Genomic DNA, 16,187 nt, shown 5'->3' with positions numbered 1-16,187 from the left:
CTATGCACACTGTTGTCGGGCTGCTCTTTTCATACGGCCATCTTTGGCGACGCCGTTCCCGTGTGTCGGAGCGTCTTACAATCGCAAATTTAAATTTCGTTCTGATTACTTCGTGCGAAAGTTGCATAAACGAGTAGTATTACCCATACAAGCTAAATATTATCGAATATCATATTTTGTTGTGATAGGCAGGTTAGTGGGGTTACGGACGTCACCAAGGTCTCAAAACTACCTGTCTTTCATGTGACAGTAAGCTTTGCTTTGCTATTGAACGTTGTCAGCAAAATTCTAATGCTTGTTTGCCTTGTTCGTGTCTTCTTTGTGCCACGAACAATCTTGCTCATTTTTACATGTTGCACATGGCTAGCTACGGCTGCGAATACCCTACATGACATCGTCCGTCACACAGGCTTTTAACAGCTCCAACTAACATGGTACTATTTATTTATTTATTTACAATGTACTGCGGTCACATAGGACCAAGAAGATGTAATTTTATACATAATAAATAAATAAAATCCGCGGACAACCTTGCGCTGCGGGTAATGTGTTCGAGTTTTGCTGCAGGGTATGTTATCAAGCGTTGCGATGAAAGTGGTGTGGGTTATTGTTATTTTTTTGTTCAGTTTCTACTTTAGCATGTTTGCTGTAGACCGGAATCATTTGGACGATATTACTGAGAAATCAAGGACGTCATATGCCACCGACGTCCTGCGCGACAAGAGACCGAGAAAGCAGCAGCGGCCACCAACGGGACATCGACGCGTCAAGGTGCGCTGGCGACGTGGCGTCGCGGCGTCGCGGCGATGCCATCTCCCCTCACGCAACACTTGGTGTGCTAGCGATGCAGCAGGTTTAGCGTTTCGTCCGCTACGTGGCACCGCAGCCAATGGGAAATTAGGTACCGTTTCGCTGCTACAGACGCCGCTGGCTTTTTCGCTCAATGGGATATTTGATGCTCTCGCATCAAAAAGTATAAGCACACGCTGTGTGTACTGAACGTCGCCGACAAAGGACAAATGTATTGAAGTTCCATCTCGAGCACAAACCGCGATCGCGCTCCCAGCTTCATTTATATTTGTGGCATATCAAACGAGAATGCAGCCTTGAATCATGCTTGGAGGAGCACCCAGACATGATCATGTCGGCAATGAGCCGGCTGCATATTGTACGCATAACCCCACCTACAGCTGGCCCCCATTGAGAAAGAATGCGTACTATACAGTATTTGCATTTCTAGCTGAAGTTCCGCCCCTGCTATAAGACAGGTGTGCGAAAGTCGCCAGCGCTCTGAGTGCGTCTGCACGACTGTACAATATTTCTTTGAAGGGGCTTTCTCCGCAACAAGAGACCTGTTGAGGAAAAGCCCGCTTTTATAGTTGCCTTATTTTCATGAATGATAGCCAGCATGGGTTCAGTATGCATGCTACATGTATATGTGCATAGGTAGGTGTGTGTGTGTGTGTGTGTGTGTGTGCGTGTGCGTGCGTGCGTGCGTGCGTGCGTGTGTGTGTGTGTGTGTGTGTGTGTGTGTGTGTGTGTGTGTGTGTGTGTGTGTGTGTGTGTGTGTGTGTAATGTAGAAGCCACCAGGCCGCGTTTCCAGGTGCACCGTGCCATTATAGATAATTAGGACCTCTAACACTAGATGGTAAAGTTATATGTGGTCCAGTACATTGATGAAGTCATTTGACAGCACACTATATCGGGGCCTGCGATGTGTCATATATGCGAAAGACAGCCCCAAAGTGCGAGAGTAGGAATCTTTATATTTTGCGTATACCCAAGCGGCCTTGCGCACTCAAAGTGTCACGCCCTGCTTGCGTTGTTTGATACCCCATACACTTTATTTTGCATACATTTTTTTTTTTGCATTCTTCTGTAAACCCGGCGGTTTGCGCTCGCAAAACCTAAAACTCCCTAGTGTTGTATAAACTGCGTCGGTGCACTTTGCACAAAAGTTGAGACTGCGCTATAGTGAAGATATGACAGTTGCGTTGTATGCATGAAGATGAGCGGAAGTCGCAAGGAGTCCTGGGCTGCGATGTTTGTTTGGGATCATCGATGTTTTTACAATCGGCACTGAAGTTATAGGTTGTTGGCAGCATAAACGGTCATTCTAATAAAAATAATGGGGTTTTACGTGTCAGAACTACGATTTGATTATGAGGCACGCCGTAGTGGGGGACTCTGTAATAATTTCTAAGTATACACGGAAACAAGGTATTTCTACAACAAGGTTGTGGGACAAATATACACCCCAAGGGTGCAACCGTTTGAAGAGTGATATACGACATTTTTGGCTTGTCTTTAGCTTGCTGTGTGTTCGACGTGGATGATCAAGTTTTATGTGAGGGAACACTGGCGATGTTTTATCATACTGCTTTAAAACAGCGAATTGTAGACTGAGGTTTGCTTTTGTTATCTTTCTTTCCAGTAGAGTTATTTAATCCGGAGGCGAGGGGCAGGTGTGTAATTAGCAATTGTAATCAGCGTTGCTTATTGGTTTGTTAGCCATTGCTGTAGTCAGGACGTGCCTGCCTAACGCAACTGCCAATAAACTCTAAGTCGCGAGTCTGCACCGATGCACACCGTGTCCTCCTTATTATTCAGTTGCGCAGCTTTGAAAAGAAACACCGGTATACGAGACATCACCTAGCCAGTAAGCTTCCTCGAGGGGCGTCATGAATGGACTGCGAAGGCAGTCATCCTCGGATGCGCCTACACGGCTCCCCCGTACTGGCATCACCATGGGCACACGTCAAGCCCGGCATGCTTGCCGTCGATGGCTTCGCCTTTTTTTTTTTTTTTTCCGCAGCCAAGGAGATGCGCTCGTTTTCCTCCAAACATATTCTAACAGCGCACCGGTCTTGTCCTTCACCTATTCTACGAGGCGAGCTGTCGAGATGAACGCGAAGGTCACCATCGTGTATTACGACTGAACCGCGTCGTCTGCCAGACGATTACAAGCTGCAGAGTAGAAAACAGAGAGGTGGCTAAGAAGTCGAAACACATCCTCGGCGGCTCCCTTTCCCAATGCGTCGTGTGGAAGCTGCAAACACGAGAGAGTTTCTTTCTTTCTTTCTTTCTTTCTTTGACGGCGGTGCAGAAACCAGTCGTAAATACTCGCTCGATTGGAAGAGCTGAGAGAGCGGCGCGCAACCGTCTGCAAATATACAGTACCGGCAACAGGCGCCGTACGAAGGAAGGATTCACGAGTTTCGTTTTCTCAGAGCCGACATGCCGATAGCACGTACGTCGTCGTCTGGAATCAAGCGCCTTCGTGCGTTGGGCTACCTTCTACTCTGCTTCCTCAGGTCAGAAAGTTTTGATCTTGTGCCGCGCAATTCGCTGTACCCAGCGTGGACAGGACAAGAAGGCAGCGGGTACGACATGCCAGCGCTGAGCCGCTGTGAGCGCTAGCTAGTGTTTCTGTATATGCTCCCACAGGGAGCATATACTGGAACACTAGTGAGCGCTGCCGTGTGGCGTCCCCCACCGACACGTTGCACACAGGCGTGTCGATTTGACGCCATGCGATACCAGGGCTAAGGGACCAGGAGGCGAAGCCGATGCAACGCGGCGCCGATGTCGTGTCGCGTTCATCTGACGTCCCTTCGCCATAGCGCGCTGTCGTATCGTTCTTCATTTCCCCTTTACTTGCTTCCCTTCTTCCTATCTTTTTTTCCTAACTTCTTTATTTTTGTATGCCGTCCTTCCTAAAAAGTATGCAAGCATTGTGATCCTGTCGGCGACAATTGCCAGCCTGCCCCTTCCCTATTTCCCTGTTCGTAAACGTCTTCGTAAATAATACTAATAATTATTATGTTGGTGATGATGAAACCGTAACTAGGCTGGCTTCAGAAGCAGCAATTGAAGTGGGAGGTAAGCCACCAAGGAAACCAGTAGGTAAGCTCTCCCGAGTAACAAAGGACCTAATAAAGAAACTACAAAGAATGAAAGTGCCCAACTAAAGAGATCAGATAGAATTCGCGGAACTGTCAAAACTAACCAATAGGGAGAAAATAAGAGATATTCGAAATTATAACGTGAGAAAGATTGAGGAAACAGTAAAAAATGGACACAGCCTGAAAACACTGAGAAGGAAACTGGGCATCGGACAAACCAAGATGTATGCACTGAAAGATAGGCAGGGTAATATCGTCAGCAATCTCGAAGATAGAGTAAAAGCAGCGAAACAATTCTATACTGACATGTACAGTACCCAGTAGCCACGATACCTCCATTCGAAGTAACATTAGATGATGATGATGATGATGATGATGATGATGATTATGATGATGATTATGATGATGATGACGACGACGACGGTGGTGGTGTCGCACCATCATCCCACCACACCACCACCACTGCATGAGCATCTATCCTGATGCGCTGCATATACCGTAACACTAAACCGGTGTAACTTGGTAAAACATGCTTTAAAAACCCCAATTGTCATTCGTGTTGCGTGATTGTTGCTCAAGGAAACGAAGGCGAAAATTTATCTTTCTTGTGTTTCGCGCCAGAACCTCAGCGCCGATACGTCAGTTTGATGTCACGCATTTTAAACTATTTACACGTATTTTGGCCGTTACGGCAGGCGGTAAATTACCGAAACATGCCATGTTGTGCTTTTGATGACATTTATAGAAATGAGCGAATATCAAATCTTCCAAATACAAATCGAATACAAATACAAGGTATCGAATATCCAGGCGCACATCGTTTACAATCTAGAATCTCGTTAAGCAGAAATCGCGTAAACGGAATTGCCGGTTAAACGGAACAACTTCTATATTGGTTGGTTTTGAATTTGAATAATGTAAAAAGATCATAAAATAAAAAGAATCGTCCACCTCCACTCTGTGAAGGGGGACGACCAGCGAAGCTGTTTAGCACACGACACAGAGGTGACACAGAATTATGAACAAAGGTACGAACTCATTTATTGTCTTGATCGGTGGTCATCTAAACGTAGGTAGTCACACTAGGTAGACGCACACTACACTGACACGCACACTTCTATGCCAGCACGAAAACGTCCAAGATATTCAAGAAACGCTAAACGAACGCACCTTCATGCCTGCTCAAAAACTAACACCAAAACTCTAGTGTCATCATGCAAACAAACAGTCCTTTTTGAAAAACATCGGAACAATTTTTTTTTTTCAGAAACCTGTTTTCTTACCGTTATGCCTAGGACCCGTTTGGGTCCCAGGTGTGACAAGGGTAGTCCAATAACGCGTTACAGGTCCCCGAGCCCACCACCCCGAGTCCACAGGGGTTTGCGCCATTGCGCTTGGACCATTTCCACACTACCTTCGGGATCGTCCCACGGTTTTTGCAGACGCGCACTAAAAATGGACGCAAGCGTAGCCATAAACAACTTCGCTGTAATAAAAGCTCTCGCTAATCAAAACCAAGAGAGAGAGAGAGAGGGCTCTTTATTGGAAAAACAGAGAATTTTGCCGGCGCGTATATAACTTCTGGCATGCTACTCTGTATAGGGATGGGGAATGGGATTAAAAGATTCCAGAAAAGAGTTGGAATATGAGTAAATAAATAATATGAGTAAAAAGTAAATATGAAATGTCCGAGTGGACCTGATACTAATATTTACAGGTGACATGGCGGGTAAATTTAGGCTTTTGTATAGGAAGGATGCAATTTTTAAAGCTTTCCTATTTGACCAATTTCTGTCAGGTATATTTCAACAATAAATCCAAAACCCGTCGCTGTTTTGAAGGGCCGGGCATTGGACCTAAGATGCTCGGTAACGTTAACGGTTCGTGGCAAATCATGTCCATTTGGTGCTCAAAAAATTGTCTCTCGTCGCGGTACGCGGGGCATTCTAGTAATATGTGCTCAATTGTCTCTAAGTTGCGACAGTTATCACAGTATGGGTTAGTGGTAAGTCCTATGCGGTACAGATAATTGTTCGTGTATGCCACGTTCAGTCGAAGACGATGGTACAATGTCTCTAAGTGTCGAGGAAGTGGTCGTGGAATTTTCGGTCTCATTTCTGGGTCAATGTAACGTAGGAAGTTATTATTCGCTACTCCCAGTAGGCGGAACAACAGAAGCAAGCTCTAAAGTATTTTATTGAAAAGAAAAGCCAGAATCTGATTTTTATCTTGCCGCACCTATCTTCTACGCCGTAAACCATCTTCAAAAAGTCGTGGCAAGTAAAAATTTTATGGCTATTTTATGCTCAGCAGGTGCAGTCCTGACAGCTTGGCGGTATCGCCACTCGCCCCCATAAACGGCCGAAATAAGATCGACCGCAATTTCGCACATTTCGGCCTACGCCACCATGACCTCGTGCTAATTCAACCACCGACTCAAGCAGTAAGGGCGACGTTCTTACTCTGGTTAGTCGCAGTCAAATGTAGTCAAACGCAGACGCAGATATTTACAGCAGGAATACTTTTTTCAGGCATAATTAGGTACCACGCCTGTGTTGCCAAATGTGTAAAAGACAGCTTACTATCAGGGACAAAGGCTCAGTTTTAAATACAATATCACTAATTGTCGTTAAAAAAACTGCACAAATAGCTTCTCAACATCTTTAAAGTCTGGTTGCAAACGAACTTTTCAAGCAGAAGGTTGGTTCGCCGGGGCACATCTGTTTGCATAGGGCTTGCCTTTCCTCAGGACCTGCTCACCTTCTGCATCCCTGAAACTTAATTTTTTTTTTAAAGTTGCAAATAAAGTGTCGAGGCTGGTGTATGACTAGCTTTCCAAAATCGTTAAATAAATGGTTGCCAAAGAAAGACCACAAGTTGCGGGGGGAAAAGGGGGGGCTGCTGAAGGACTTGTGTGCTGCAGCCAGATGTGAAAGAGCCGTTGAAAGGAAAACATCACTTGTTGTAGCGTAGAAGATAAAACTGCTGTACTACTAGACTGCCAAAACACTCAATTACCTACTACGAGCAAAACTCACAGGTTGTCACGTCGACTTCTGCCGCGAACCAGAAAACAAACAGAGCGTTCCCCTCGTCCCCTTCCGTCCTTCCTTTTTGGGGCTAAGCGATCATAATTTCTTATGGTCTACGGAACCTTGTCGTTGTTTCACTTTTGATAATTTGCGATAGTTTGTTTATATGGTGAACAATAGCCAAACTAACAGTCGCTTGTTGCGAAATATTTCGTTAGTGTAAAATATTCGAAAATACTGAATAGCTATTTTTCGAATACGAATACGAATAGTTAGGTTGTAATAGTCCAATCGTATTCGAAACTTCGGATATTCGCCCATCCCTAGTCATACTGGAATTCGATGTTATGTTTATTTAGCGACAGATGGTTCATTAGGCTCGAGCAGACGATGTCATAATCGATGACGTCACCGCGAACTGGCGCGGGAGTTTCAGGACTGTATCCCCGCTTGTCTTTTGTCATTTTTGTGTGTGCGTTCGTTTAGCAAGCCCTGTCCTACGGTATAGTGTAGCCGATTTACTATTGCAGTAGCGTAGTTTATTAACACAGCTTAACTTAACTGTTAAGGATAATCCGTATAGTTTATCAACAGGTGTGCTTTGACGTGAACGCAGGTACTGTGACCTCACCTTCGCCGATGTCAAAGAACTGAAACAAACTGGTAGGTACTACCAATCTGTGACCTTCTGCTCCGGTTACGAAAACCGTCTGTGCCAAAAGTTCAGACGCCACTCGGCGGGGTCATCGCAATCTAGGCGTGACCTCGCAGCGAGCCTTCTGTAGCACGACCGACGTTCGAGTAAATGTAGAGACGAAATGTAGAGTCCATTGTCCCTCGGGTCCCTACAGAGCTTTGCAATGACGTCAGTGCTACAGAAGGCACACTGCAAGGTTCAGAAACATTCGCGGTTTGCAGTATACGTGCCCAAAACTTTCTATACGTTTCCGGCCAAGCGGTCAGTGAGACAGCATATTGGTGGGGGCAAACTAAACCACGCAGGACCGTGCAAGCTGGAGTTCTTCGGCACCACGACGACGTGGAAGAGCCCGCACTACCCAAAGGCGTCCCAGCCGCCCTTGAGATGCGAGGCAGTCCTCGAGGCGTCCGACAAGGATCACGTGCTCAGGCTGGACTTGGCCGACGTGTACCTCAACGAAGGAAACGAGGAGTGCGGCGTCTCCAAGCTGGAGGCTGCCGAAGGCGTCAACGTCACAGGTATGAATGAGATATATGCCTCTTTACTGTGTGGTCAATCGAGCAGATTCGCTTTCCTGACAGAAACTTTTTTTAAAAGAAAATATACAATCCTTGCAGCTTTCACGATACACCTGGCGATATAGTTTGTCGACATACGATGTGGACATTGCATTGCAGATGGTGCGCTGGAGGAACGACGTGTACAGTGTATCGAAAGCCCATCCACACGAATTCATTGGGCAGAATACAGTCGCATGAAAGGCTGCACACCTTGAACCGTTTAGACGAGTGCGAACAGTGGACTCAGCGGCCTTTCACGGACCTCATATACGCGCCCCGTTGCAATAAATAAAGACCCCATGGTTGTACTCAATGATGTTATGTGGTATTGTAAAGTTATGTTAGGCGAGCGCAGTGAGCTGTTCTCTTTAATGCTTGTTTAGCGAGTGAACCGATAAAAAGCCACATATTTCTTTACTAGTAGCTTTGCGAAAGTTGCCAGCAATTGCTTCACTCGAAAGTCACTGATCGAGTGCGATAGAGTCTGAAGCTCGTCAGATTACAGTTAGGTATAACACGGGGACACCCGGTAACGCAAAGGACGACTAATAAGCGACGGCGGATTCGAACCCGGGGCGCAACAGGCTGCGCGCCGCGGTTCATTTCACGTCGACCCACTCGACTTACCATTCACACGCCGCGCTCTGCATCAAGGAGGAGTTTGAGGAGGAGCCGAAACACCTCTCCGGAAAGCAAGTTGTTTCTTAGATAAGCCAAGTTGATATAGGGATCGAGGCGCAAGGACAGCCGCGATTTATTATCCACTCGGGAACTTCGACGCGCTTGTCCTTTCTACTTTCTACATTATAGTTGTGTGTTTGTTTTGCAATTGTTTTTTTATTTTATTCAAAGACATCCATTGAAAACATTGTCCGTCGCCGCAGATATTCCAGCGCTGTCGATATGTGATGCGTTTCACTGCTTTTATAACAGGACCGTTCAACCTGGGTGCGTTTTGCGGTGCCCAGTCGGAGCAGCAGTACGTGACGTCCAAAAGCCATCGACTGCGGCTCAAACTGACTTTGGAGAGCGACGTCGAAGAAGGTCATCTCTTTGTCAGAATCGACGCCATCAAAGACGGTAATAAAACACATATATATATTGCGCTCGTTTGACTGTCAAGGCTCATGTGCCTTGTAAGTTTTAGCAATTATGCGTCGATTGTATGTCCGTTTCAGTCGGTGGGCAGTGTCAAAGTGTAATACAACGGAAGCGCTGGTAGCCAGTAAAATATTTAGTTATATGGTAGTATACGGGATGTGCAGTATTCGAACAGCGAGTACTTATACGTCAGCTCAACTATATTTGAGTGGTTTGAATGGTCACCAACGAGAAATGCTAGTATTTCTGTTTAGGCTATACTCTTCGTCATAAAAAAAAAATCACCTAGAAAATGAGGACAAAAATTATGTTTCTAAGTGCCGCGTTCAAGCTATTATGCCCATCATGACGCTGGCTGTGGTCGCGTCGAGAACATTCACGGTATTTCGGCGTACCTTGGTCGTTCTTTCCACCCTGCATAGCCCGCAGGCGCTCTCCACACCTTCGCCAACATATATAAGCACACTGTACCTTACTTCTACGTTGCAGTGTACGGGCACCCCGTGCTCAGCAGGCCGCTGGACAGCGACGGCGACGATGACGGCGGCAAGGTAGTCGGAGGCAAAGAGGCCAAGAAGGGCTCCCACCCTTGGCAGGTGAGGCATATATCCAATGCGCTCAACGCATTTTTTTTAAATACCCAGTGCGTTTCTTGTGCTGCAAGTTCACGCGTTTAGGGATATTGATGCAGCGTACGTTTACACAAGCTCTTGCGGAACCACAGAAACGATTGAACACATCCTATGTATCTGTCCCCAATACGACGTCGAGCGCGAAGTTCTCCGGACAGCAATGAACCGGCTGGACTCTAGACCATTTTCCGCAATGATGATCCTTGGATCCTGGCCGTACGCGTCGATGGCAGAGAAAGCCATGAAAGCGCTCTTGAAATACCTCAAGTGGACAGGTCTTGGGAACCGTGTGTAGACTCGGTGCGAACATTCCACTGTGCGCGAAACTGTGCTCTCTCTCTCTTTCCTCTCCCTCTCTCTTCATCCTCATACCCCCTTTCCCCAGTGCAGAGTAGCAAACCGTACGTGCGTCTGATTAATCTCCCTGCCTTTCCTGTATTCCATTTCTCTCTTTCTCTCTCTCTACACAAGCTGCAGTGGCGTAGCCAGGCTTTTTTTTTCTTCCTTTTTTCTTTCCGGAGGGGAAAGGCGGTGTGTTGCCGCACACAGTTTTATGTCAAATATCTCTGGCACTTAGAAATGTCGGGAGAGGTTCAACGGCGCCCGGTATTATATTTGCAATAGCAGTTATATGGACACTCCACGCGAATTTCCACCGTCGGCGTCGCCGTGATGTTTTGTATAAAGCGAGCTAAGGGGACAGGTTTGTGCGCATCTCCTCTTCTACACCAGCTGCGGCGGCCGAGTATGGCCGCGCGCATCATATATCTCGGAGGCAATCTGCACCGGTTTCGAAGGCTAGCCTGCCGGATGTTGGCTTCGTGTGCGCAGTGTTCTCGAGCGTCTATATATATATATATATATATATATATATATATATATATATATATATATATATATATATATATATATATATATATATATAGTTCGCGTTGGAGCGAGAGGCAGCACAAAGGGGGAACTCGCTCGCTGCTGCCGTCGCTCATCACCCCAGCGCTGTGACAGCGAGTGTCCGCGGTCATCGAGTGAGATGTGTTCGCATTTGGCTGCGCGCGCGTGACAACATGCTTGTTAATTTGGTTAGTAGTGAAATGTCTACAGCAGTTTATGCAGCTGAAAAGATGACTAACCTTACTCCGTGTAGCTGTCTAAAAAATGCTGTCGCAATCAATGCTTCGCTCGTCGGGCGAAAACCGTGGCTTTTTCTTTTCCTTTTTCTTTCGTCATTAATTTCTCACGTGCATTGCACCGAATGGCCGGTTTCAATGATGACCGCGCCGCAGCGGAGTCCGATCTAAATGGCGTAAATAATGGAAAATATACAATGAATATCCTTATAAAATACGGCACGCGATGTCTTGGGGCCACCAGGTGCTTTTCAGGCTTCCCGACTCGCCAGCTCACTGCGGCGGTGCGCTTCTCAACGAACACTGGGTGCTGACGGCCGCACACTGCTTCGAGCTGCTCGGAAAGGACGCCCAGTCGTCGCAGCTACAAGTGCTGCTGGGAAAGCACAACCAGTTCGCTTCCGAGCCCCACCAGCTGGCAGTCCGGATAGAGAAGGTCCTCACCCATCCCGACTACGACAGTGACTCTCAGGTATACATATAGACCGTTCGTGTAATTTCTTACGACGGGTGCAATGCCATACACCAGCACGAATGGCTATAGGCTTTCTTTGATATTTCCTGCAGGGATACCTCGTTAATGCGCAGGTGAATGGCCAGACAATATCTGTACGACTAGCTGTTTCCATATTCGCAAAGTCCTTCTAGAAATTACATGCGTTCATATAGTATATGGCAGCCTCATTTGCTCAAGATGGCGACACGTCTTCGCTGCTGGTAAAGAGAGATGTCAGAAAGGCAGCGAGATTAACCAGACGCTGTCCGGTTGGCTTCCCTGTATTGGGGAAGGGAGAGTAAAATATGAATAGAACGATATAATTTCACAGTATATACGCACGGATACACGCAATGAAACGCTCACGTCGTTGAACTTATCACAAGTGGTCGTATACAGACTGCCGCATCTCGATAAGCGCAGCTGCGCTTTTGTGGCTTTGCACATCGCACGGTAAAAGCACACATGTGCGGCCGGCGACGGTATACCCATAACCTTAGCGCACGAACAGCCGAGTACTTCTTTCAGCACGAAGAGTGCAGGGATTTGTAACGAATCTTGGCTGAAGGGCAAGTGCCGAACGCCCGCTTATATATACAATCATTCGCCAACTGTGTATCTATTGACACCTCCTGTCCTCTTTTTCGTCCCTTCAAAATCTTATTTTTTTTCTCTCGCCTTCCCTTTTCCTCGGCACAGAGTACAGCAGGCTAAAGAATTTCGTCTCGAGACGACCTCCCTGCCGTTCCCGTTATTTTAAAAAAAGCTTTTTTTTTTTGTCTCCCTGACACCTGCTTTCGGTTTCAACGCGTCCCGTGCGCACGCCATTAAGAGCAGAAGCACACACAGGGAGCACTTTTCACCGACTGTTCCTTCGTTTGACCAACGAGCAGGACGCCGACGTAGCCCTGGTGAAGTTGGACTCGGACGTAGAGTTCAGCGACTACGTGCGGCCTGTGGCGCTCGGGGACCCAGACTTCGTGGAGAAAGAGTTCTTCTCCAAGCCCGACGTGCACGGAGTCGTGTCCGGCTGGGGCAGGACCGACGAGGCCGACCACTCCAAGGTGCTCCAGGAGATACGTGTCCCCATCAAGACAGCCGTGGTGTGCAAGGCATCCACCGAACTGGAGGTTGGTTTGTACTGTTGCACGCGCATATAGACCTTGCATTGCCGGGAGGATGCACCGTGACAAAGTGTACGCTGCAGAATCCACAGGGGGAGGGGTCCCTATAGGGTCCCGCCTACCCCCACTCTCCTCACCCCTTCAAGACATGCCGCCACTTCAGCGATAACGGTATTGCGCGTACGGCAAGCTCCGTTGTGCAACCCTACATACAGTTGACTTTGCACGCTTCGTGCATCGTCTACTTTTTCAATGGCAACATTCAGAAGAGACTGGTTACACGTTACGGAAAACCAGACTTGTATACGTAACGAAATGCATGTAATTAACTGCTTATAAGCAGTTATGTGTTGTGGTGTTTGTGTAATTTAATGATTGCTGCTTTTTTACTCGGTAACGCTCGCTGTAATCCAATTGTTTTTTTTTCGGTAACCAATTACATGTAACCGGTTACATGTTTGACGAAAGAAACTATGACTGAAGACCCAGCTCTCTCTCTCTTGAAAGCGCTTTTACGCCGCCTACATATGCGCAAGGAGTGCTGCTCAATTCTTCTACTTCGCTTAGTTCAATTATGTGACTTCTCTGATATACTGACAAAAGCTTTTGGCCACTAAACGCACATGTTTCTCTCTGTCTGATACAAATATATATATACGAGAATAATATATGCGTGTACTTTTGCCATAGTAACACACGAACAATATTTTTAGGGCTGAATATTATGCAGCTTTATACTATAAGTTACATTACATATTCGGCCACCTTTTTCAGGAACGTGAACGTATGCTGACGTCCGTAAGTCGTTTAAGTCTAAATGACTAACTACAGTGAAGTGCTTCTGGAGGAGGTTCACCAGATGTTGACAGACAAATTGAAACGACGCTTCTATAGGTCGATAGCGATGACCACCTCGGACGCTGATGCCAGAAAATGCCCCATGGATGATTTCTCCGTTTTTCACTGGTCTATATCCGTAGCGCCTTCCTCTATAGCCTCACCAACGATAAGTGGTGGTCATTCATAGAGGACCCATACAGTAACAACAATGTTACAATTTACCGTTACTACAATGTTACAACAATGTAACGTACGAACACATGTTGTGCGCTAGGTTTTCGTACGTTACAACACAGCCCTTCCTTCCAGCGCGCACATAGAGGGAGTTTTCAGTGTCGCTGCAGATGTCCTCACAAGAAGTCGAGGGAAGATTACCGATTTTCTAAATGCAATTGTTAGCGAAGTTAAGCAACGTGTGAAAGGCTGCAGAGGACGCATTGAAAGAGCCCAGCGAGCTCGCTCTACTTACTGAATTTGTGCAGTGGTAGTAAAAGTAGAGCGGGAAGTAACGTCAAATTAATCGACTACTTTTTAAAATTTTTCAGTTACTTTCGTGTGGCAGTAATTGGTAACTATAATCAATTACATTTTTTAATGATGTAACTGTAACCGAGTACTTTCTTTTTTCTGTAATGTGTGCATGTCTGCAGAAAACAATGTAACCAATGACAATTACTTCATTGAAAAATGTAATTGATTACAGTAACCAATTACTGAGCCGCGAAAGTAACTGAGCATTTGCTAAAAGGAATCAATTATATTTAAGCTACGTTCCTCCCTACGTTTACTAACATAGCACAAGTACAGTAACAAAGTGACTTGGTTCTTTCAGTGCGTCATCTACAGACCTGGAGATGTTAACTTCCCTAACAATTGCTGTTCAATATATAATTTTGGATGAAAGGACGAAGACGTAGACAAGATACACAGGACGAGCACCGACTCTCAACTGAAGATTTTACTGAAAAATATTATATATAAGCGATAGCAACACACTTAGAAACCAAAAAATATGTAGCCAGGTATAAATACGAAGGTTAACGAGGCAGTAAAGTTAAAAGCAAGCACAAATAATTGCCAGGAAGCTTGCCAAGAAAGGCTAGACCACAAAGGCAAAAAGAAGAAAAAAAAAAGGTGATTTTAAACTAACAGATTATGTAGGGTGAGCGCACATGCTAAGAAGATATGCATATTCCTTGTCCTGTGTATCTCGTCTACGTATTCGTCCTTTCGCGCAGCAACAAAATTATGTGACTGTACCAACTACCAAATACATTTGCCCCTCCTACATGAAACCTGTGAGCCCGCTCCAGGCACTTATCTCCAGCACTCCAGAACTCCAGGCACTCATCTCAAGCTGACGCCTATTTCTATTTCAGGTAACCGACAACATGTTCTGTGCCGGCTATTCTAAAGGGCGGACTCACAGAGACACTTGCGAGGGAGACAGCGGGAGCCCCTTCGTCGGCGAAAGCAACGGGAAATTCTACGTAGTCGGCATCGTCAGCTTTGGCGAACAGAGCTGCCTGTCCAAGGGCAAATATGGCTTCTACGCCAAAGTCCACAAGTTTACCCCATGGATACGAAAGACAGCTGGATTATAAAGGTTCAATTAATGCAATTCATCCCAACTGTCGCGTGTCTTTGTGTCACTTTACACTATCTAAAAATACCAGCCGTTATAGAAACCAATGACGCCAGGCTTGTATGCAAGGAAAAGTATCATAAGTATATCACACTTTTTACTACAGCAAGTTTCATACGTGTCTTTGTTTTACTTCATTCAAGAACACGAGCCCTCTACAGTGGTAGCTAGCTACGAATGTCAACTTGCTAACATACGCGTTGCAGACATGACCCTCAAATTTAGTGAACTATAATAGTGAAATGGAGCGGCGTGCTTGTAAAACCGGCCAAATTTTAGCCACCAGCATATAGCCAGAGGTAAACTATGCGAACTCAACAATTCAGCCCAAACATAAATTTAACACAAAATAGTTTGTTTTCGTGATAACGAAGTTCGTGCGTTCTTTTAGTGGGACTGCTTCCGTCAACTACAGCTCATCGAGTGGTTTCGCGCTGTCAGGCAGCAAGTTCGGAATACCGTTCTTTATGGGAAAAGCCTTGCCGAGTTCATCAGATATGAGCACGTTCTTCGCACTGTCGTAGCGGAGAGGCTTTTTGGTCACTGGACACACGATGAACTTGAGGTTTTCTTCGTCAAAAGTGACCGGCACGTCGTGCATAGCGTCGAGAGGCTGAGAGGCGTCGGGCCCGGAAGTGCAGAATTCGGGGCGTTGCGTACCGTTTTTGCAGATCAAACACAGGCACCGCTTGTATAGAGAAGCTGTCGCTGTTCTTTTCAGCATGTTCTCTCGGTGAACAGCACTGGACAGGTGGAAAGGTGCGCAAAAGAACCAACCGAACTACAGCACCTTAAAATGCTGCTGGATTGAATTTTGACTTCACTTGGATTAGTGCGTCTCCAAAGATGTGGAAACTGTTAAAACGTTCCTATTTAAAAACAAGTAGCCCAAATTAACAATAATTCATTTTATATTGCATTTTTTTCTGTTACATTATGTTATGGTAGTACGTATTTTGCGATAAAACATTGGAAACATGGCTCGAAATGTTAAAAACAAGCAGGAACGAAACCGAAATCACCA

The 16,187-nt window shown here is 46.0% G+C and overlaps 1 protein-coding gene across 1 annotated transcript; it reads left to right on the top strand.

The window, feature by feature from the left end:
- The first annotated feature begins 2,380 nt into the window (after positions 1 to 2,380).
- On the top strand, positions 2,381 to 15,965 carry LOC126522884 (coagulation factor IX-like). The gene is made up of 8 exons (XM_050171726.3): positions 2,381 to 3,315; positions 7,555 to 7,601; positions 7,941 to 8,156; positions 9,132 to 9,278; positions 9,789 to 9,895; positions 11,303 to 11,530; positions 12,448 to 12,684; positions 14,898 to 15,965. The coding sequence occupies exons 1-8, from the start codon at positions 3,239 to 3,241 to the stop codon at positions 15,120 to 15,122; spliced, it is 1,284 nt and encodes a 427-aa protein (XP_050027683.3). The 5' UTR covers positions 2,381 to 3,238; the 3' UTR covers positions 15,123 to 15,965.
- Positions 15,966 to 16,187: the final 222 nt, after the last annotated feature.

Source organism: Dermacentor andersoni, chromosome 6, assembly GCF_023375885.2.
Source record: "Dermacentor andersoni chromosome 6, qqDerAnde1_hic_scaffold, whole genome shotgun sequence".
Taxonomy (NCBI): Eukaryota; Metazoa; Arthropoda; class Arachnida; order Ixodida; family Ixodidae; genus Dermacentor; species Dermacentor andersoni.
This window is presented reverse-complemented; position numbering and strand designations above follow the sequence as displayed.